The 23,346-nt window shown below is 44.4% G+C and overlaps 1 protein-coding gene and 2 non-coding genes across 3 annotated transcripts; all 3 read left to right on the top strand.

Moving 5' to 3' along the window:
- The first annotated feature begins 1,773 nt into the window (after positions 1-1,773).
- On the top strand, positions 1,774-16,048 carry LOC106575044 (nucleolar protein 58). The gene is given in 13 exon segments (XM_045713513.1): positions 1,774-1,931; positions 2,570-2,646; positions 2,787-2,839; positions 6,041-6,302; positions 6,583-6,647; positions 9,183-9,527; positions 9,530-9,589; positions 9,778-9,941; positions 10,236-10,370; positions 12,776-12,837; positions 13,393-13,535; positions 15,390-15,499; positions 15,600-16,048. Coding segments are annotated over 13 exon segments (1,575 nt in total). The 5' UTR covers positions 1,774-1,886; the 3' UTR covers positions 15,654-16,048.
- Positions 10,416-10,498, top strand: LOC123738798 (small nucleolar RNA SNORD11B). The gene has a single exon (XR_006767543.1). It is a non-coding gene; the product is annotated as a small nucleolar RNA SNORD11B (small nucleolar RNA).
- Positions 16,049-23,155: 7,107 nt separating the features above from the next.
- On the top strand, positions 23,156-23,346 carry LOC123738797 (U2 spliceosomal RNA). The gene has a single exon (XR_006767542.1). It is a non-coding gene; the product is annotated as a U2 spliceosomal RNA (small nuclear RNA).

The following is a 23,346-nucleotide window of genomic DNA, read 5'->3' as shown; positions in this document are numbered from 1 at the left end:
CTCTTTCTGTCTTTCTCTCGGAGGACCTGAGCCCTAGGACCATGCCTCAGCAATACCTGGTATGATGACTCCTTGCTGTCCCCAGTCCACCTGGCCGTGCTGCTGCTCCAGTTTCAACTGTTCTGCCTGCGGCTATGGAACCCTGACCTCTTCACTGGACGTGCTTGTTGCACCCTCGACAACTACTATGATTATTATTATTTGACCATGCTGGTCATTTATGAACATTTTAACATCTTGACCATGTTCTGTTATAATATCCACCGTGCACAGCCAGAAGAGGACTGGCCACCCCTCATAGCCTGGTTCCTCTCTAGGTTTCTTCCTAGGTTTTTGGCCTTTCTAGGGAGTTTTTCCTAGGGAGTTTTTCCTAGCCACCGTGCTTCTTTCACATGCTTTGCTTGCTGTTTGGGGTTTTAGGCTGGGTTTCTGTACAGCACTTTGAGATATCAGCTGATGTACGAAGGGCTATAAAAATAAATTTGATTTGATTTGATTTGATGTGTATCCAGTATTGTAGTCCTGGTTCGTCCCATAGAGCCCCACTGTAGAGGTGTCATTATACCCATAAAACCTAACGGTCAAAGAGGGAAATGGTCCAATGGTTTTTCCACCATTGATTTTTCCCATAGGGGATTATAGAAACACTTTAAAATAAGGGCTGTGTTTCTTGTATGCTTACCCTGGCATTACGATTTCATAACCATCTAAATCTCTCTCGGACAAGGTGATTTTTATCAATATGTTAGTCTCAATTTACTCTCAGATTCGAAAATACTAATTATCATCAAAGCAAAACTGCAAATTCCTGCAAGCTCCTGCACGTCACCTCTCGCTGACACCTTTGCTAACAGGTATTGTGTCAATTTAAAATGGTACAAGACAGTTCACAGAATTGTCCATTTATAAAATGTGGCCAATTTATTCATTACTACATTTAGCTAACATTAGATAGTTAATCCAGAGATTCTTACCGTTGATTCTGTAGTCTCGTCCAGATCATCATGGTATTTGTAGTTCTTTATGATAGCCACATTAGCAGCTAATTAGCGTTTCCTTTTGGGAGGGCGAATACAGGCGAATATTTTTGATAAAAGTAATATTTTCCGAGAGAGATTTAGATGGTTATCAAAACGTCTTACCAAGGTAAGCGTAACCGAAACACAGCCCTGATTTTAAGTGTTTCTAAAATACCCTATGGGAAAAATGAATGGTGGAAAAAACGATTGGGACCATTTCCATGTTTGACCGCTAGGTTTTATGGGTATTATGACTCATACTGTGGTACTTTATATAACTACTGCGGTACACACCTTTCCTATTTATATACTGTCCATAATGTCTATAAGCAACATCATATATATATATATATTTACATTCCTGTCTAGGTAGCCTAGTGGTTAATGTTGGGCCAGTAACAGAAAGTTCTCGGGTTTGAATACCGAAGCCTACAAGGTAAAACAATCTGTCGATGTGCCCTTGAACAAGGCATTTAACCTTAATCTGCTCAAGGGGCTCCGTACTACTATAGCTGACCCTGTAAAACAACTAACCGGTGTGTGACAGTCAACTTTTATATAAACGTTTTTATTTGATTTGATTAATTCCGGTCTTATTTTGGGGGGATTTGCGTGTATCGTTTTGTACTGAAAGGTTTTACTGTATGGAACATGCATTGCTGGCGCTAGGAACGTGTACGCGGATCTTCACCAAAATGTTCTCGTGTGATTTTTGTCTCCAACTAGTTCTCGCGGCCACTTCTCGCGATGTTAGAGAGGACGCGCTTCCGGGTGAGGCACACAGATCACCGCGTGGAACAGGACTAGCGAAGCCTGTCCAGGAGAGAAGTTTGTTTCGGGGTTAAACTTGGTGGAAAAGCGGCAGAGATGCTTGTTTTATTTGAAACCGCTGCTGGTTATGCAATATTTAAAGTGAGTATTTAGCTAAAGTTATATTTTAAATTCGAATAATTTTAGATAGGTGCATTACATTTTAATCATTGGACCGTTTCGCGGTGTAGAGAGCTAAATACGTTGTTTTCCTGGAGTAATTAGATATTGTATTAAAATACAAAGTATTTCAATGTCAAGACCTGTTTCTCCTTGTTTACAGTATACATGGCTTCTCTATTTAGGTCGTCGTGGTAATTCTCTTCTGCAAAACTTTTTACTGCAACTGGGCCTTTTCATTCAACACGCTGGTGTTAACCACGTTACATGTGGCGAGTTAGCCAGCTAAGTTCCCTAGACCTGCTGGATATACACATACTTTCCTACCTTGGACTTGGATTCTGTAATTATGCAACTATTTGAACCCGTTGTATTTTAGGAGGTAAATGATTTATTTGATGCCAATGCTTCCCCAACACTTCAGAGGTTTCTCTTCCTAGTCTAGTTAGCAGAACTGCTGCGTGGTACTGGGAGGACCGCGTGTTGGCATGTCCCCCTTTACAGATCATCACCCAGTTCACAGGGGTTTTTCAACACATGAAAACCCAGTTGAGTTAAACGCAAGTCATGTACGGTATGCCCGTGTACTTGATCCAACTTGAAACCTGTTTTTGTTTCAGGTCCTAGATGAGTCAAAGCTCCAGGAGGTGGACAGTTTATGGAAGGAGTTTGAAACGCCGGAGAAGGCCAACAAAGTGTGAGTTTTGGCCCCGTGTCTGGAGAGACGAGTGTTTAGATTAGAGGGAATACATTGTTAATGAACAGTAGTATTACACATTATCAGGAACATGTTTCTGGAGTTGATGAATAACATGTTACCACCATTTCTCCTTCCAGAGTGAAGCTGAAGCACTTTGAGAAATTCCAGGACACAACCGAGGCCTTGGCAGGTAGACAGAATACTTTCACATTTATTTACATTTACATTTTAGTCATTTAGCAGACGCGCTTATCCAGAGCCACTTACAGTAGTGAATGCATTCATTTCAATTCATTTCATACATTTATTTTTCCTGTACTGGCCCCCCGTGGGAGTCGAACCCACAACCCTGGCGTTGCAAACACCATGCTCACTATAATGTACCAGTTAGTGTTCAAGGGCAGTCAGAGTTAATTAAGGCTTCTGCATGCTTCAGCTCGGTGAACCAAACGTGTGCTCGCATACTCCCTTAAAAGACCTTCGCTTGAAAAATGAGAAAAGCAGCGACAGTAGTTTGTCCATCTTGAGAAGCCGTAGCCGGTATACACTAACTCAAACTAGTCAGAATTAATTGAAGATGGCTCAAGAAATGTCTTTCAATTAATATTACTTTTTTTACAATTTTACATCTGAGTAAGCTGTTTGGTGCCGTATCTATTAAGTTAGAAAATGTGAATGAAAAACGTGTGTCGTTGAAGTGTTCACAAACAGCTGGGAAAAACCTGACCTGAAGACCAAACAAGTTTCCTAAGATATTCACTAACTATCCCCCTGTTTGGGATGGGAAGCATGCAGGAGCCTTTAGGAGTCAATCAGCCATGGACATTCAGCAGTGTTCCTCACTACCACTGAGACCACAGCCAACCGTAACCATAACAACAAACAGACAGCAGCCAACCGTAACCCTCCTGACCACAGCCAACCGTAACCATAACAACCAGCCAGCAGCCAACTCACCCGTCTGACCACAGCCAACCGTAACCATAACAACCAGACAGCAGCCAGCTCACCCTCCTGACCACAGCCAACCGTAACCATAACAACCAGACAGCAGCCAACTCACCCTCCTGACCACAGCCAACCGTAACCATAACAACCAGACAGCAGCCAGCTCACCCTCCTGACCACAGCCAACCGTAACCATAACAACCAGACAGCAGCCAACTCACCCTCCTGACCACAGCCAACCGTAACCATAACAACCAGACAGCAGCCAACTCACCCTCCTGACCACAGCCAACCGTAACCATAACAACCAGACAGCAGCCAGCTCACCCTCCTGACCACAGCCAACCGTAACCATAACAACCAGACAGCAGCCAACTCACCCTCCTGACCACAGCCAACCGTAACCATAACAACCAGACAGCAGCCAGCTCACCCTCCTGACCACAGCCAACCGTAACCATAACAACCAGACAGCAGCCAACTCACCCTCCTGACCACAGCCAACCGTAACCATAACAACCAGACAGCAGCCAGCTCACCCTCCTGACCACAGCCAACCGTAACCATAACAACCAGACCACAGCCAACCGTAACCATAACAACCAGACAGCAGCCAGCTCACCCTCCTGACCACAGCCAACCGTAACCATAACAACCAGACCACAGCCAACCGTAACCATAACAACCAGACCACAGCCAACCGTAACCCTCCTAACAGATGTTGATTCTATGAATGAAAACATACCATGTTGGAACTATAAGTCTCTTGTATATGTCGTGTATGTGGACACCCCATCAAATTAGGGGATTCGGTTATTTCAGCCAAACCCGTTGCTGACAGGTGTATAAAACCGAGCCCGCGGCCATGCAATCTCCATAGACAAACACTGCTGTCAGAGCAGATAACTGCACCTGAACATAGCCCATCTATCTACCTACCTCATCCCCATACTGTATTTATTTATCTTGCTCCTTTGCACCCCAGTATCTCTACTTGCACATTCATCTTCTGCACATCTACCATTCCAGTGTTTACTTGCTATATTGTATTTACTTCGCCACCATGGCCTATTTAAATTAAGGACTTGTTCTCAACTAGCCTACCTGGTTAAATAAAGGACTTGTTCTCAACTAGCCTACCTGGTTAAATAAAGGACTTGTTCTCAACTAGCCTACCTGGTTAAATAAAGGACTTGTTCTCAACTAGCCTACCTGGTTAAATAAAGGACTTGTTCTCAACTAGCCTACCTGGTTAAATAAAGGACTTGTTCTCAACTAGCCTACCTGGTTAAATAAAGGACTTGTTCTCAACTAGCCTACCTGGTTAAATAAAGGACTTGTTCTCAACTAGCCTACCTGGTTAAATTAAGGACTTGTTCTCAACTAGCCTACCTGGTTAAATTAAGGACTTGTTCTCAACTGGCCTACCTGGTTAAATAAAGGACTTGTTCTCAACTAGCCTACCTGGTTAAATAAAGGACTTGTTCTCAACTAGCCTACCTGGTTAAATTAAGGACTTGTTCTCAACTAGCCTACCTGGTTAAATAAAGGACTTGTTCTCAACTAGCCGACCTGGTTAAATAAAGGACTTGTTCTCAACTAGCCGACCTGGTTAAATAAAGGACTTGTTCTCAACTAGCCTACCTGGTTAAATAAAGGACTTGTTCTCAACTAGCCTACCTGGTTAAATAAAGGACTTGTTCTCAACTAGCCGACCTGGTTAAATAAAGGACTTGTTCTCAACTAGCCGACCTGGTTAAATAAAGGACTTGTTCTCAACTAGCCTACCTGGTTAAATAAAGGACTTGTTCTCAACTAGCCTACCTGGTTAAATTAAGGTGGAATAAAAATGTGTCAGTAGAACGGCCTTACTGAAGAGCTCAGTAATCTCCAATGTGGCACTGTCATAGGAAGCCACCTTTCCAACAAGTCAGTTTGTCAAATTTCTTCCTTACTAGAGCTGCCCCCGGTTAACTAAGTTCTGTTATTGTGAAGTGGAAACGTCTAGGAGAAACAACGGCTCAGCCGCAAAGTGGTAGGCCACACAAGCTCACAGAACTGGACTCCAGAGTGCTGAATCGCGTAGCGTGTAAACCTGTCTTCCTGTTGTGACTATATAACATATCTTCTCTCCTGTTGTGACTATATAACATATCTTCTCTCCTGTTGTGACTATATAACATATCTTCTCTCCTGTTGTGACTATATAACATATCTTCTCTCCTGTTGTGACTATATAACATATCTTCTCTCCTGTTGTGACTATATAACATATCTTCTCTCCTGTTGTGACTATATAACATATCTTCTCTCCTGTTGTGACTATATAACATATCTTCTCTCCTGTTGTGACTATATAACATATCTTCTCTCCTGTTGTGACTATATAACATATCTTCTCTCCTGTTGTAACTATATAACATATCTTCTCTCCGGTGCCCAGCGGCCACGGCCATGACAGAAGGGAAGATGGGGAAGAGCCTGAAGAAGATCCTGAAGAAAGTTGTGGCTAAAGAAGCTCATGAACAGCTGGCCATCAGCGACGCTAAACTGGGGGGCGTCATCAAGGAGAAGTTGAACCTGAACTGTGTCCACAGTCCTGCGGTGGCCGAGCTGATGAGAGGCATCAGGACCCAGATGGAGTCCCTGATCACTGGGCTGCCCCCCCGGGAGATCAGCGCCATGTCTCTGGGACTGGCTCACAGGTAGGAACACAGACACCACTTGGTGTTTTGGATTTATTAGGATCCCATTTTAGATGATGCCGACTAGTCTTATAACGGAAGACATTACAGACAAACACTTTTTATAATTTACTTACGTTAATATGTAAGTGTGTGTGTTGCCGATGATTATATCATGCTGTCTGAAACCTCGTGTGGATTTACTCAGCATTCGTCACTACCCCTGAGGCAGCACCTCTCTGTTTTCACAGAAGAGCTGAAACGCTGCTATGTCAGATCCTGATCTGTTCTCTTTCCTCAGTTTGTCCCGTTACAAGCTGAAGTTCAGCCCTGACAAAGTGGATACCATGATAGTTCAAGCTATCTGTAAGTATCTCCTCTTAGACCAGGGATGGGGGGCCACGAAAACCTCATGAGGGGCCACAACACATCCCACATCATTACCCCCCCCCCCCCACACGAGACAGCAGAACATTTTAGCCCCCCCCCCCCACGAGACAGCAGAACATTTTTGCGCCCCCACCCCCCAAGAGAGAGCAGAACATTTTTGCGCCCCACGAGACAGCAGAACATTTTAGCGCCCCCAAGAGAGAGCAGAACATTTTAGCGCCCCCCCTCACGAGACAGCAGAACATTTTAGCCCCCCCCAAGAGAGAGCAGAACATTTTTGCGCCCCCACGAGACAGCAGAACATTTTAGCGCCCCCCAAGAGAGCAGAACATTTTAGCGCCCCCCAAGAGACAGCAGAACATTTTAGCGCCCCCCCAAGAGACAGCAGAACATTTTAGCGCCCCCCCTCACGAGACAGCAGAACATTTTAGCCCCCCCCAAGAGAGAGCAGAACATTTTTGCGCCCCCCACGAGACAGCAGAACATTTTTGCGCCCCAAGAGAGAGCAGAACATTTTTGCGCCCCCCCACGAGACAGCAGAACATTTTAGCGCCCCCCAAGAGAGAGCAGAACATTTTAGCGCCCCCCTCACGAGACAGCAGAACATTTTAGCGCCCCCCCCTCACGAGACAGCAGAACATTTTAGCCCCCCCCCAAGAGAGAGCAGAACATTTTTGCGCCCCCCCACGAGACAGCAGAACATTTTAGCGCCCCCCAAGAGAGAGCAGAACATTTTAGCGCCCCCCAAGAGACAGCAGAACATTTTAGCGCCCCCCAAGAGACAGCAGAACATTTTAGCGCCCCCCAAGAGACAGCAGAACATTTTAGCGCCCCCCCTCACGAGACAGCAGAACATTTTAGCCCCCCCCAAGAGAGAGCAGAACATTTTTGCGCCCCCCACGAGACAGCAGAACATTTTTGCGCCCCCCCAAGAGAGAGCAGAACATTTTAGCGCCCCCCCTCACGAGACAGCAGAACATTTTAGCGCCCCCCAAGAGAGAGCAGAACATTTTAGCGCCCCCACGAGACAGTGAAGATGATTTAATTTTTAGCGTTCATTTCCTACAATTCTACACATACTGCTACAGAATGTAGGCACATTAGTGCAATTTAATTTTTAACTGGTATTATGGTCTGTAGCTTAGTAACAGGTGTAACTGGTATTATGGTCTGTAGCTTAGTAACAGGTGTAACTGGTATTATGGTCTGTAGCTTAGTAACAGGTGTAACTGGTATTATGGTCTGTAGCTTAGTAACAGGTGTAACTGGTATTATGGTCTGTAGCTTAGTAGCAGGTGTAACTGGTATTATGGTCTGTAGCAGGTGTAACTGGTATTATGGTCTGTACCGGGTGTAACTGGTATTATGGTCTGTACCGGGTGTAACTGGTATTATGGTCTGTACCGGGTGTAACTGGTATTATGGTCTGTACCGGTGTAACTGGTATTATGGTCTGTACCAGGTGTAACTGGTATTATGGTCTGTACCAGGTGTAACTGGTATTATGGTCTGTACCAGGTGTAACTGGTATTATGGTCTGTACCGGGTGTAACTGGTATTATGGTCTGTACCGGGTGTAACTGGTATTATGGTCTGTACCGGGTGTAACTGGTATTATGGTCTGTACCGGGTGTAACTGGTATTATGGTCTGTACCGGTGTAACTGGTATTATGGTCTGTACCGGGTGTAACTGGTATTATGGTCTGTACCGGGTGTAACTGGTATTATGGTCTGTACCGGGTGTAACTGGTATTATGGTCTGTACCGGGTGTAACTGGTATTATGGTCTGTACCGGGTGTAACTGGTATTATGGTCTGTACCGGGTGTAACTGGTATTATGGTCTGTACCGGTGTAACTGGTATTATGGTCTGTACCGGGTGTAACTGGTATTATGGTCTGTACCAGGTGTAACTGGTATTATGGTCTGTACCAGGTGTAACTGGTATTATGGTCTGTACCAGGTGTAACTGGTATTATGGTCTGTACCGGGTGTAACTGGTATTATGGTCTGTACCGGGTGTAACTGGTATTATGGTCTGTACCGGGTGTAACTGGTATTATGGTCTGTACCGGGTGTAACTGGTATTATGGTCTGTACCGGGTGTAACTGGTATTATGGTCTGTACCGGGTGTAACTGGTATTATGGTCTGTACCGGGTGTAACTGGTATTATGGTCTGTACCGGGTGTAACTGGTATTATGGTCTGTACCGGGTGTAACTGGTATTATGGTCTGTACCGGGTGTAACTGGTATTATGGTCTGTACCGGGTGTAACTGGTATTATGGTCTGTACCGGGTGTAACTGGTATTATGGTCTGTACCGGGTGTAACTGGTATTATGGTCTGTACCGGGTGTAACTGGTATTATGGTCTGTACCGGGTGTAACTGGTATTATGGTCTGTAGCTTAGTAACAGGTGTAACTGGTATTATGGTCTGTAGCAGGTGTAACTGGTATTATGGTCTGTACCAGGTGTAACTGGTAGTAACTGGTATTATGGTCTGTAGCTCTGCTGGACGACCTGGACAAGGAGCTCAACAACTACATCATGCGCTGTAGGGAGTGGTACGGCTGGCACTTCCCTGAGGTGGGCAAGATCATCACTGACAACCTGGCCTACTGCAAGAGCGTCCGTAAGATCGGCGTTCGCACCAACGTGGCGACCACTGACCTGTCCGAACACCTCCCCGAGGAGGTCGAGGCAGAGGTCAAACTGGCCGCGGAGATCTCCATGGGAACGGAGGTATCCGAGGAGGACATCGGTAACATCATGCACCTGTGTGACCAGGTGATAGAGATCACAGAGTACCGCACCCAGCTGTACGACTACCTGAAGAACAGGATGATGGCCATCGCCCCAACCTGACCGTCATGGTGGGCGAGCTGGTGGGGGCGCGACTCATCTCGCACGCTGGTGAGTCAGGATGTAACAGCAGGAATCAATTCACAACACAAAACGAGCAGTGATTAATCATGACTATATGTCAACAATCCTGAAACCTGATGCTTTTCAGTCACTACCTCATCTGAGCTTGTATGAAAACCTTTTCCCTGGACAGCTGGAGAGTCCAACTGGTCCTAAATGTTCTTGTTCTGTGACAGGGTCCCTGTTGAACCTGGCCAAGCACCCGGCCTCCACCGTCCAGATCCTGGGAGCAGAGAAAGCCCTGTTCAGAGCCCTGAAGACGCGCAGAGACACGCCCAAATATGGTCTCATCTACCACGCCTCTCTGGTGGGACAGACGTCGGCCAAAAACAAGGGCAAGGTGAGGCTTTTATTCCAGCCTCACAGGAAGGAGAATATCTCTTCACTGCTGTTCTGCTGTCATGTTCCAGGTGGAATCAGCATGTCTCTACAGGATGCTGTCATGTTCCAGGTGGAATCAGCATGTCTCTACAGGATGCTGTCATGTTCCAGGTGTAATCAGCATGTCTCTACAGGATGCTGTCATGTTCCAGCTGGAATCAGCATGTCTCTACAGGATGCTGTCATGTTCCAGCTGGAATCAGCATGTCTCTACAGGATGCTGTCATGTTGTAATCGACCTTCTTCCTCTCAGATCTCCAGGATGCTGGCAGCCAAAGCGTCTCTGGCGATTCGCTACGATGCCCTGGGAGAGGACACCAACGCTGAGATGGGAGTTGAGAACCGTGCCAAGCTGGAGGCCAGACTACGCCACCTAGAGGAGAAGGGAGTAAGTATCTGTCTGCCTCTTACTGCTGGAGGCCCAGAACAACCAGCCAAGCAGTGATGATGATGACTAATGTCTACAGTCCTGAAACTACCTGATGCTTTTCAGTCACTACCTCATCTCAGCTTGTTATTAACCTCTATGGGCAAGGCGGACGAATTCGTCCCACCTACGTAACAGCCACTTGAAGCCTGTGGCGCGATTTTCAAAACCTTAAAAATCCTATTACTTCAATTTCTCAAACATATGACTATTTTACAGCTATTTAAAGACAAGACTCTCGTTAATCTAACCACACTGTTCGATTTCAAAAAGGCTTTACAACGAAAGCAAAACATTAGATTATGTCAGCAGAGTACCAAGCCAGAAATAATCAGACACCCATTTTTCAAGCTAGCATATAATCTCACATAAACCCAAACCACAGCTAAATGCAGCACTAACCTTTGATCTTCATCAGATGACAACCCTAGGACATTATGTTATACAATACATGCATGTTTTGTTCAATCAAGTTCATATTTATATCAAAAACCAGCTTTTTACATTAGCATGTGACGTTCAGAACTAGCATACCCCCCGCAAACTTCCGGGGAATTCGCTAACATTTGACTAAATTACTCACGATAAACGTTCACAAAAAGCATAACAATTATTTTAAGAATTATAGATACAGAACTCCTTTATGCACTCGATATGTCCGATTTTAAAATAGCTTTTTGGTGAAAGCACATTTTGCAATATTCTAAGTACATAGCCCAGGCATCACGGGCTAGCTATTTAGACACCCGGCAAGTTTAGCACTCACCATAATCATATTTACTATTATAAAAGTTTGATTACCTTTTGTTGTCTTCGTCAGAATGCACTCCCAGGACTGCTACTTCAATAACAAATGTTGGTTTGGTCCAAAATAATCCATCGTTATATCAGAATAGCGGCGTTTTGTTCGTGTGTTCCAGACACTATCCGAAATGGTAAAGAAGGGTCGTGCGCATGGCGCAATTCGTGACAAAAAATTCTAAATATTCCATTACCGTACTTCCGAAGCATGTCAACCGCTGTTTAAAATCAATTTTTATGCTATTTTTCTCGTAGAAAAGCGATAATATTCCGACCGGGAATCTCCTTTTCGGCAAACAGAGGAAAAAATCACAAAGACGGGGCGGTCAGGTCACGCGCCTAAGCCCAGAGTCCCTTGATCGGCCACTTGAGAAAGGCGATAATGTGTTTCAGCCTGGGGCTGGGATGACGACATTCAGGTTTTTCCCGGGCTCTGAGCGCCTATGGACGACGTAGGAAGTGTCACGTTAGAGCAGAGATCCTTAGTAAAAGATAGAGATGGCAAAGAAGTTCCAGAAATGGTCAGACAGGCCACTTCCTGTAAAGGAATCTCTCAGGTTTTGACCTGCCATTTGAGTTCTGTTATAGTCACAGACACCATTCAAACAGTTTTAGAAACTTTAGGGTGTTTTCTATCCATATGTAATAAGTATATGCATATTCTAGTTACTGGGTAGGAGTGGTAACCAGATTAAATCGGGTACGTTTTTTTTATCCAGCCGTGTCAATACTGCCCCCTAGACCCAACAGGTTAACCAGTGATGTCCTGGTGGTCCCCTACTGTGGTCCCCTACTCGTCCCCTACTCGTCTCCGACTCTACCGGTCTCCTACTCGTCCCCTACTCGTCTCCTACTCTGCCGGTCCCCTACTCGTCTCCTACTCTGCCGGTCCCCTACTCGTCTCCTACTCTGCCGGTCCCCTACTCGTCCCCTACTCTACCGGTCTCCTACTCGTCCCCTACTCGTCTCCTACTCGTCCCCTACTCGTCTCCTACTCTGCCGGTCCCCTACTCGTCTCCTACTCTGCCGGTCCCCTACTCGTCCCCTACTCTACCGGTCTCCTACTCGTCTCCTACTCTGCCGGTCCCCTACTCGTCTCCTACTCTGCCGGTCTCCTACTCGTCCCCTACTCGTCTCCTGCTCTGCCGGTCTCCTACTCGTCTCCTGCTCTGCCGGTCTCCTACTCGTCTCCTGCTCTGCCGGTCTCCTACTCGTCTCCTGCTCTGCCGGTCTCCTACTCGTCTCCTGCTCTGCCGGTCTCCTGCTCTGCCGGTCTCCTGCTCTGCCGGTCTCCTGCTCTGCCGGTCCCCTGCTCTGCCGGTCCCCTGCTCTGCCGGTCCCCTGCTCTGCCGGTCCCCTGCTCGTCTCCTACTCGTCTCCTACTCGTCTCCTACTCGTCTCCTACTCTGCCGGTCTCCTACTCGTCTCCTACTCTGCCGGTCTCCTACTCGTCTCCTACTCGTCTCCTACTCGTCCCCTACTCTACTCGTCCCCTACTCGTCTCCTACTCGTCTCCTACTCTGCAGGTCCCCTACTATTGTACTGACCCTGGTTTCTCCCTTCAGATCAGAAGAATCAGTGGATCAGGCAAAGCCATGGCGAAGTCTGACAAATACCAACACAAGAGGTGAGTTACGCCTGGAGACGACTGTATTGTTACGCCTGGAGACGACTGTATTGTTACGCCTGGAGACGACTGTATTGTTACGCCTGGAGGCGACTGTATTGTTACGCCTGGAGGCGACTGTATTGTTACGCCTGGGGGCGACTGTATTGTTACGCCTGGGGGCGACTGTATTGTTACGCCTGGGGGCGACTGTATTGTTACGCCTGGGGGCGACTGTATTGTTACGCCTGGGGGCGACTGTATTGTTACGCCTGGGGGCGACTGTATTGTTACGCCTGGGGGCGACTGTATTGTTACGCCTGGGGGCGACTGTATTGTAGATTGGAAATGATAGGAATGAAGGGTAAATGTAGTACTAATGATATATGTAATGGGGAATTGTTATACACTAACAATCAAACGCAAACGATTCACTGAGATGGTCGTGAAGCAGGAAGTTGTCTCGTGTGCTATACATTTACCTGCTACTGCTCAACTAAAAACACACCGTTCGACCAATCGACCGTCGACTAATTACCAACTGTGCTGGTGACTAACGTTCTGTCGTCTCCATAGTGACGTGAAGGTGTACGACCCCTCGGGAGACTCCACCCTCCCCTCTGGTTCCAGGAAGAGGAAGTTGGAGGAGGTGGAGGAGGAAGAGCTGGCCACGCCAGTGACCGTCAAAACCAAGAAATCCAAGAAAGATCCTGTGGAAGGTCAGTTGAGTAACTCTGAGCCATAATCCGATTTATATAACCCATTATCCATCCCATAATACACATCCTGTTATATAACCCATTATCCATCCCATAATACACATCCTGTTATATAACCCATCCCATAATACACATCCTGTTATATAACCCATCCCATAATACACATCCTGTTATATAACCCATCCCATAATACACATCCTGTTATATAACCCATCCCATAATACACATCCTGTTATATAACCCATCCCATAATACACATCCTGTTATATAACCCATCCCATAATACACATCCTGTTATATAACCCATCCCATAATACACATCCTGTTATATAACCCATCCCATAATACACATCCTGTTATATAACCCATCCCATAATACACATCCTGTTATATAACCCATCCCATAATACACATCCTGTTATATAACCCATCCCATAATACACATCCTGTTATATAACCCATCCCATAATACACATCCTGTTATATAACCCATCCCATAATACACATCCTGTTATATAACCCATCCCATAATACACATCCTGTTATATAACCCATCCCATAATACACATCCTGTTATATAACCCATCCCATAATACACATCCTGTTATATAACCCATTATCCATCCCATAATACACATCCTGTTATATAACCCATTATCCATCCCATAATACACATCCTGTTATATAACCCATCCCATAATACACATCCTGTTATATAACCCATCCCATAATACACATCCTGTTATATAACCCATCCCATAATACACATCCTGTTATATAACCCATCCCATAATACACATCCTGTTATATAACCCATCCCATAATACACATCCTGTTATATAACCCATCCCATAATACACATCCTGTTATATAACCCATCCCATAATACACATCCTGTTATATAACCCATCCCATAATACACATCCTGTTATATAACCCATCCCATAATACACATCCTGTTATATAACCCATCCCATAATACACATCCTGTTATATAACCCATCCCATAATACACATCCTGTTATATAACCCATCCCATAATACACATCCTGTTATATAACCCATCCCATAATACACATCCTGTTATATAACCCATCCCATAATACACATCCTGTTATATAACCCATCCCATAATACACATCCTGTTATATAACCCATTATCCATCCCATAATACACATCCTGTTATATAACCCATTATCCATCCCATAATACACATCCTGTTATATAACCCATCCCATAATACACATCCTGTTATATAACCCATCCCATAATACACATCCTGTTATATAACCCATCCCATAATACACATCCTGTTATATAACCCATCCCATAATACACATCCTGTTATATAACCCATCCCATAATACACATCCTGTTATATAACCCATCCCATAATACACATCCTGTTATATAACCCATCCCATAATACACATCCTGTTATATAACCCATCCCATAATACACATCCTGTTATATAACCCATCCCATAATACACATCCTGTTATATAACCCATCCCATAATACACATCCTGTTATATAACCCATCCCATAATACACATCCTGTTATATAACCCATCCCATAATACACATCCTGTTATATAACCCATCCCATAATACACATCCTGTTATATAACCCATCCCATAATACACATCCTGTTATATAACCCATCCCATAATACACATCCTGTTATATAACCCATCCCATAATACACATCCTGTTATATAACCCATCCCATAATACACATCCTGTTATATAACCCATCCCATAATACACATCCTGTTATATAACCCATCACGAGAGACCGGTTCTCAGCCGTCTGTTAAATTCTACGGTCTCGCGGGCGCTTTCATTCAGAACCAGAGGCGTCAACGGCAGCAGAAACTCCCAAGAAGAAGAAGTCCAAGAAAGTGGAGGAGGCGATGGACGTTGAGGAAGAGGAGGCCACCGTCTCTCCCACAGAGGAAGTACGTAGCTGATGGAGTCATGCCTCCAGAATATATATTCCTCTTCTAAGCCGTTCTGTCTGAACAGACACACTCATTTGTTATTTCTTGTGATTTACAGTCATCGAAGAAGAAGAGGAAGAAGAGGAAGGTGAAGGAGGAAGAGGGAGAATAATGTGGTTGGGGAGAAACTGTATTATATTAGGACTTTTAGTTGTCGTTGTATCTACCAGGGCCGGATTGACTCACGTTTCAAACCGTTTAAAGACTAGAAAACTCTCGGGTTATTTCAGAATGACCAGCAGCTGATCTGTTATGATTAGGAATGAGCCTGGATGATGGTGGATAAATCCTCCTGTGGATTTGAGTTTCAGATTAACATTTATTTTACTGTAACTTTTTATTATTGTTAACCAGTTAAAGACCCAATAGACTGGATACAGTATCAGGTTGTATTAATGTTCATGTTAAAACATTTCATTTCTCCACTGGTTTAACAACGAGCATTTTTAAAAAAGCTGTTTCCCACAAGTCTTAGTCTATAAGTGATTAAATCCATTTTCTCAGTCAGCGGTCTGTCCTTTCATTCCAGGTGGATTCACACCCCTTGGACTTTTTCCACATTTTGTTACATTACAGCCTTATTCTAACATTGAGGGAAAAGCAATTTAATCAATCTACACACACGATACCCCATAATGACAAAGCTAAACATGTTTAGACATTTTTGCACATTTATTCAAAATACAAAACTGACATGTCACTTCACTCCCACCTACATGTACAAATTACCACAACTAACCTGTACCCTGCACATTGACTCAGTACCGGTACCCCCTGTATATAGCCTCCACATTGACTCTGTACCGGTACCCCCTGTATATAGCCTCCACATTGACTCTGTACCGGTACCCCCCTGTATATAGCCTCCACATTGACTCTGTACCGGTACCCCTGTATATAGCCTCCACATTGACTCTGTACCGGTACCCCCTGTATATAGCCTCCACATTGACTCTGTACCGGTACCCCCTGTATATAGCCTCCACATTGACTCTGTACCGGTACCCCCTGTATATAGCCTCCACATTGACTCTACCGGTACCCCCTGTATATAGTCTCCACATTGACTCTGTACGGTACCCCCTGTATATAGCCTCCACATTGACTCTGTACCGGTACCCCCTGTATATAGCCTCCACATTGACTCTACCGGTACCCCCTGTATATAGTCTCCACATTGACTCTGTACCGGTACCCCCTGTATATAGCCTCCACATTGACTCTGTACCGGTACCCCCTGTATATAGCCTCCACATTGACTCTGTACCGGTACCCCTGTATATAGCCTCCACATTGACTCTGTACCGGTACCCCCTGTATATAGCCTCCACATTGACTCTGTACCGTAACACCCTGTATATAGCCTCCACATTGACTCTGTACCGGTACCCCTGTATATAGCCTCCACATTGACTCTGTACCGGTACCCCCTGTATATAGCCTCCACATTGACTCTGTACCGGTACCCCCTGTATATACCCTGCACATTGACTGTACCGGTACCCCCTGTATATAGTCTCCACATTGACTCTGTACCGGTACCCCCTGTATATAGCGTCCACATTGACTCTGTACCGGTAACCCCTGTATATAGCCTCCACATTGACTCTGTACCGGTACCCCCTGTATATAGCCTCCACATTGACTCTGTACCGGTACCCCCTGTATATAGCTTTGCTTCTTAATATTAATCCACTAGCGTTCTAGGTAAATATTTTCTTACTGTCTTGTGCTTCTAGCTGTGACAGTGCAGTAATATCTAACAAATTACATCTAAGTAGGAATGAATTAAGACTATACATATGGATGAGCGGAACAGACTAAGATACTATAGAAAACACTATATACAGCGAGTGGAATAAGTATTTGATCCCCTGCTGATTATGTACGTTTCTCCACTGACAAAGAAATGATCAGTCTATAATTTTAATGGTAGGTTTATTTGAACAGTGAGACAGAATAATAACAAAAAAATCCAGAAAAACGCATGTCAAAAATGTTATAAAATGATTTGCATTTTAATGAGGGAAATAAGTATTTGATCCCTCTGCAAAACATGACTTAGTACTTGGTGGCAAAACCCTTGTTGGCAATCACAGAGGTCAGACGTTTCTTGTAGTTGGCCACCAGGTTTGCACACATCTCAGGAGGGATTTTGTCCCACTCCTCTTTGCAAATCTTCTCCAAGTCATTAAGGTTTCGAGGCTGACGTTTGGCAACTCGAACCTGAGATGACTGGAGAGGAGAAGAGAAGATGGGAGGAGAGGAGGAGAGGACGAGAGGAGAAGAGAAGAGAGGACCAGAGGAGAAGAGGAGAGCAGAGTAAACGCCCCTGCTGCCCACCCAAGTTTACTTGTAAATAAAAACAACAATTTGCTAAACCTCGGCCACAATATCTGGACATGTCTTCATATAACAATGCATAGATGTCTGTTTATATGGTGATGGTATTGGTTGAACTTCCTTCATCCCTCATCTCTGCCATTACATACAATGAGACAAGAACAGGTGAAGAATAAAAAACAGCAATGTAATACAAAACACTATTAAACATTATTGGAAAAAATAAACAAAGTAAAAAGTTCATCCCACGTGTTTGTGAATTTTATTTTATTTTAGAATGGCAGGAAATTAGATTTCAAATTTAGATTTTTTTTCTGGGGGATTTTCCACCGGCAGATTTGGTCCCCCTAATGTTGACTCCATGGCTACGGCCTTGGTAGACATGTAGAAAACAGATTATCATAACATTTAGCTTCAACAGTAGTGGGACCGTGACATTGTCTCTCTCTGCTGCACCCTCACTGTGTCACGTCCTGACCAGCAGAGGGAGTAGTGGTGTAGTATTTTGGTCAGGACGTGGCAGAAGAAGTCTGCATGTGTTGTCTAGTATGTCTGTTTCTGTGTTAGTCTTGTGACTCCTGATCAGGAACAGCTGGGGATCGTTGTTCCTGATTGGGAGTCATATATTTAGGGAGGATGTTTGTCACTTGGGTTTGTGGGTGGTTGTGCTAACACTGCCTTAGCCTGTTAGCCTGTTAGCCTGTTAGCCTGTTAGCCTGTTAGCCTGTTAGCCTGTTAGCCTGTTAGCCTGTCGTGAGTTTCGTGGCTTTGCTCTTCTATATTAAAAAGATGAATATCCACATTCCGTCTGCAGTTTGGTCCATACAACACGGCTTCAACAATTATGACACCCTGCCTGCACTGAAGTCCGGAGTTTAGCAGCTCGTTCATTTTACACAAAACCAATAACGACATGTAAAAACAAACCCAGAAATCTCAAATAAATTGATTATTTATAAAATTACCTTGACGAGATTATATACTGTACAAACCTAAAATATCTAACTATGTGATTTGTAAAATAGTTCAGGACGTTCTTCACTCAATCGGTTGAGACAAAATTAGCACATAAAACCTTTACCAGACGTGATAATACCTTGATGTATTTGTTAACTAGCATGTTATGACATGTTCTTTCGATATTAGAACGTTTAAAGTTTAAACGTTACCTGTAGTAATACATTTGAAACGGACGCAAAAGTTGTCGTTTCGACTGCACAATTCTGGCGCTTCCTTTTATTCTAGTGATGCGCGCCTGCCGGGAACTTCCTGTTCCCGCACTGCCAGAGATCCTAAACCCAGAGACGTGAGATTTCCAAGAACGCCTGCGAAGCAAAACCTACCCGGGGTTTGAGAAGTCAATGAGAGAAGTGAACAATTCTGATACTTTTGTAGCAGCTAATGGGGATCCTAATAAATACCGAAAATATTCCGTCGTCATCACACTTGATACATGGCCGTTATTTTATCAATTTCGTCACTGCAGCGGCTTATTCTCTATAGCTCTCACTGTATATCTTACTTATCCCAGCATCACATGAGTAGACAGATACTGTTCTTCAAACATCAGTATAACGGATGGACTTTCCTCCTCGTTTCCGTCTCCTACACGGTTTAGTGCTCCGACCTCAGTAACGGATGGTTTCCTCCTCGTTTCCGTCTCCTACAGGTTTAGTGTCCGATACTTTCCTCCTCGTTCTCTCTGTCAATGATTCCTCCTCTTTCTCCTACACGGTTTAGTGCTCGACCACATCAGTATAACGGATGGACTTTCCTCCTCGTTTCCGTCTCCTACCGGCTCCGACCACATCAGTATAAGGATCCTCTCGTTCGTCCCTACACGGTTTAGTGCTCCGACCACATCAGTAAACGATACTTTCCCTCGTCGTCTTGTTTTGCTCCCCCATCAGGAATCTTCAGCTTAAGGTGATGAATATACAGATTTACAGTTCCAATGCTTCTTCAAGAAACAGTTAAGAAGATATTTACCAAATAAACGAAAGTAAAAATAATAAAAAGTAACGCAATAAAATAACAATAACGAGGCGATATACAGGTGGTACCGGTACCGAGTCAAAGTGCAGGGGTACAGGTTAGTAACGAGGCTCTATACAGGTGGTACCGGTACCGAGTCAAAGTGCAGGGGTACAGGTTAGTAACGAGGCTATATACAGGTGGTACCGGTACCGAGTCAAAGTGGAGGCTATATACAGGGGGTACCGGTACAGAGTCAATGTGGAGACTATATACAGGGGGTACCGGTACAGAGTCAATGTGGAGGCTATATACAGGTGGTACCGGTACCGAGTCAAAGTGGAGGCTATACAGGGGTACCGGTACAGAGTCAATGTGGAGACTATATACAGGTACCGGTACAGAGTCAATGTGGAGGCTATAACAGGGGGTACCGGTACAGAGTCAATGTGGAGGCTATATACAGGGGGTACCGGTACAGAGTCAATGTGGAGGCTATATACAGGGGGTACCGGTACAGAGTCAATGTGGAGGCTATATACAGGGGTACCGGTACAGAGTCAATGTGGAGGCTATATACAGGGGGTACCGGTACAGAGTCAATGTGGAGGCTATATACAGGGGTACCGGTACAGAGTCAATGTGGAGACTATATACAGGGGGTACCGGTACAGAGTCAATGTGGAGGCTATATACAGGGGTACCGGTACAGAGTCAATGTGGAGGCTATATACAGGGGTACCGGTACAGAGTCAATGTGGAGGCTATATACAGGGGTACCGGTACAGAGTCAATGTGGAGGCTATATACAGGGGGTACAGGTTAGTCAAGGTAATTTGTACATGTAGGTAGAGTTATTAGTGTAGTGTAGTGCATAGATAATAAACAGTAGGTAGGGGTGTAGTGCATAGATAATAAACAGTAGGTAGGGGTGTAGTGCATAGATAATAAACAGTAGGTAGGGGTGTAGTAAGGCGATATACAGGTGGTACCGGTACCGGGTCAAAGTGCAGGGGTACAGGTTAGTAACGAGGCTATATACAGGTCAAAGTGCAGGGGTACAGGTTAGTAACGAGGCTCTATACAGGTGGTACCGGTACCGAGTCAAAGTGCAGGGGTACAGGTTAGTAACGAGGCTATATACAGGTGGTACCGGTACCGAGTCAAAGTGCAGGGGTACAGGTTAGTAACGAGGCTATATACAGGTGGTACCGGTACCGAGTCAAAGTGCAGGGGTACAGGTTAGTAATGAGGCGATATACAGGTCAAAGTGCAGGGGTACAGGTTAGAGGTCATTTGTACATGTAGGATGGGGTGAAGTGACTATGCATAGATAATAAACAGCGAGTAGCAGCAGGGTACAATATAAATAGATGGGGGTTCAATGTAGATTTTCTTAACTCTTTCTTGAACTGCATTGTTGGTTAAGGGCTTGTAAGTCAGCATTTCGCGGTAAGGTACCTGCTGTATTCGGCGCATGTGACAAATAAAGTTTGATTTGATTTGAAATAGTCCAGGTAGTCAATTTTCTCTCATTGCCAAGGGTCGACCTGGGGACCAACATCCATTCATCTGACGTTCAACCTGCCTCTGGACAGGTTGAACTGAAGCCTTCGCTTAGATCCAGCGGTGAACCGTGATTATAGGACTTAGGCCGTCAGAAGGACCAAACATCTTCCAACACGTCGTGTCAAACTATAAAATCATCAGAATAAGAGAAAACACAGCATCACGTAATGCTCCCGACATTATATAGTCTGTAGTCGGGTCGTTCTAGTTGTAGTGAAGGAGGAGCAATGCTTTTTGATGACATTCACTCCAGTCGGCCCCAAGAAGTCAGAACAATACAATTACACAACTGTTTCATTTCCAAAATGAAATGAACAAACCAGCTGTTACTTCCCATTGCAAAAATATATCACTGGTTAGTGTGCTGAACGTCATAAAATAACGTTTGAATGCAGTAATGTTTCACAGTCATTGTAAGTGAGGACCTGGTGGACCTAATGGATAACTGTACAATAATTTGGGGTTTTTGGCTCATTAAATGTGGTTAATGTAGGGCTCATAAAATGTATTTATTATATGTCTCATCAGACTCAGGTAGCATCAGATTACAATGTTCATGCTGATCAAAGCTCTCATCAAATCCACACATTTATATACCTTATAATGCTTTTGAATGACACTTCCAGTTTGGGTGGAAACTACCAGGTTACCTGGGAGAAAAGTGATTTATTATCCTATAATCCCGGGGAAATATTCAACCCTAATGCGCATACAGGTTGATTCACAAGACACCAATCAAGTAACTTACATATGTATATATATATATATATATATATATATATATATATATATAGTATCTTCATTAGGCCTAATGGCATTTTATGAAGTTTGTTGTAGTGACTGAGTAAGCCTCCAAAGTGCTGTGTTTGTTAGTTTATTATGTGGAGGAAACATTCAGGCAGCCAGGACCATAAGCCAGTCCGTAGGCCGTACTGTAGGCCTGGCTCTCTCACTGCAGTCCAGTGCTGTGTTTGTTAGTTTATTATGTGGAGGAAACATTCAGGCAGCCAGGACCATAAGCCAGTCCTTAGGCCGTACTGTAGGCCTGGCTCTCTCACTGCAGTCCAGTGCCGTGGACATCTTTGAAGTTTGGCATCTAGTAATTTAGGAGGGACACTTTATGAAGACCTCCTCACAATGGCCTGATCATACAAGGCTCTACAGACAGATACAAAAAAAAGACAGGCTATTTTTTACTGTTCACATTATTTTCGTTGACGACGTATTGAAGTCAAGTGGTTGAACATGAGATGCAGTTTGCTGAACTACAGGACAGGAAGGAAACAGCGACGGTCGGTGGATCTCTGGCGCCACCAGGTGGACAATTACTTCAGTTCGGTTGTAGCAGCAACGATACCAGATATATTTAATACAAGATCAAATGTTATGTCAATATTATTATCTCCATATTGTCCCCACCACCCGCAATATATTATTATTCCAATTTAGCTGTTGATCTGGTTTTAATTTAACAACGCTTTCTCTCGTTTCTGATTGGAGGGTGGAGGGCGGATGACCACGTGACTTTATAACCTACCAAAGTGTAACTTTATAACAGTGAAACGTGGTTATTCCTGACTTTGATCAACTCCCGATCCATTGTTAACATTTATTTAAAGCATTATCTTTTTAATGGAAAACAAAAAACATACCGAGCTCATTTTGGTGTAACCATAATCGAATTTGACGTGTCGGAGAACGGCGACTTCCTCCCGAAAGCATTGCGGTATCGCTTCTCGGCCTTTTGGCTAAGATCAAGTGTAGTATCTGTTCTTATCAGTTTAATATCTGATACGTCCCCTATCTGGGGACCATATATTAAATTGATTTTTGGAACAGGGAGATGGAATAGGGGCTTGCTCCGTCCACTCCACGCATCGACCTGGTATTGCAGTACCTCCAGGAACGGTGCACCTCCT

This window comes from Salmo salar, unplaced genomic scaffold (assembly GCF_905237065.1).
Source record: "Salmo salar unplaced genomic scaffold, Ssal_v3.1, whole genome shotgun sequence".
Classification (NCBI taxonomy): domain Eukaryota; kingdom Metazoa; phylum Chordata; class Actinopteri; order Salmoniformes; family Salmonidae; genus Salmo; species Salmo salar.
This window is presented reverse-complemented; position numbering and strand designations above follow the sequence as displayed.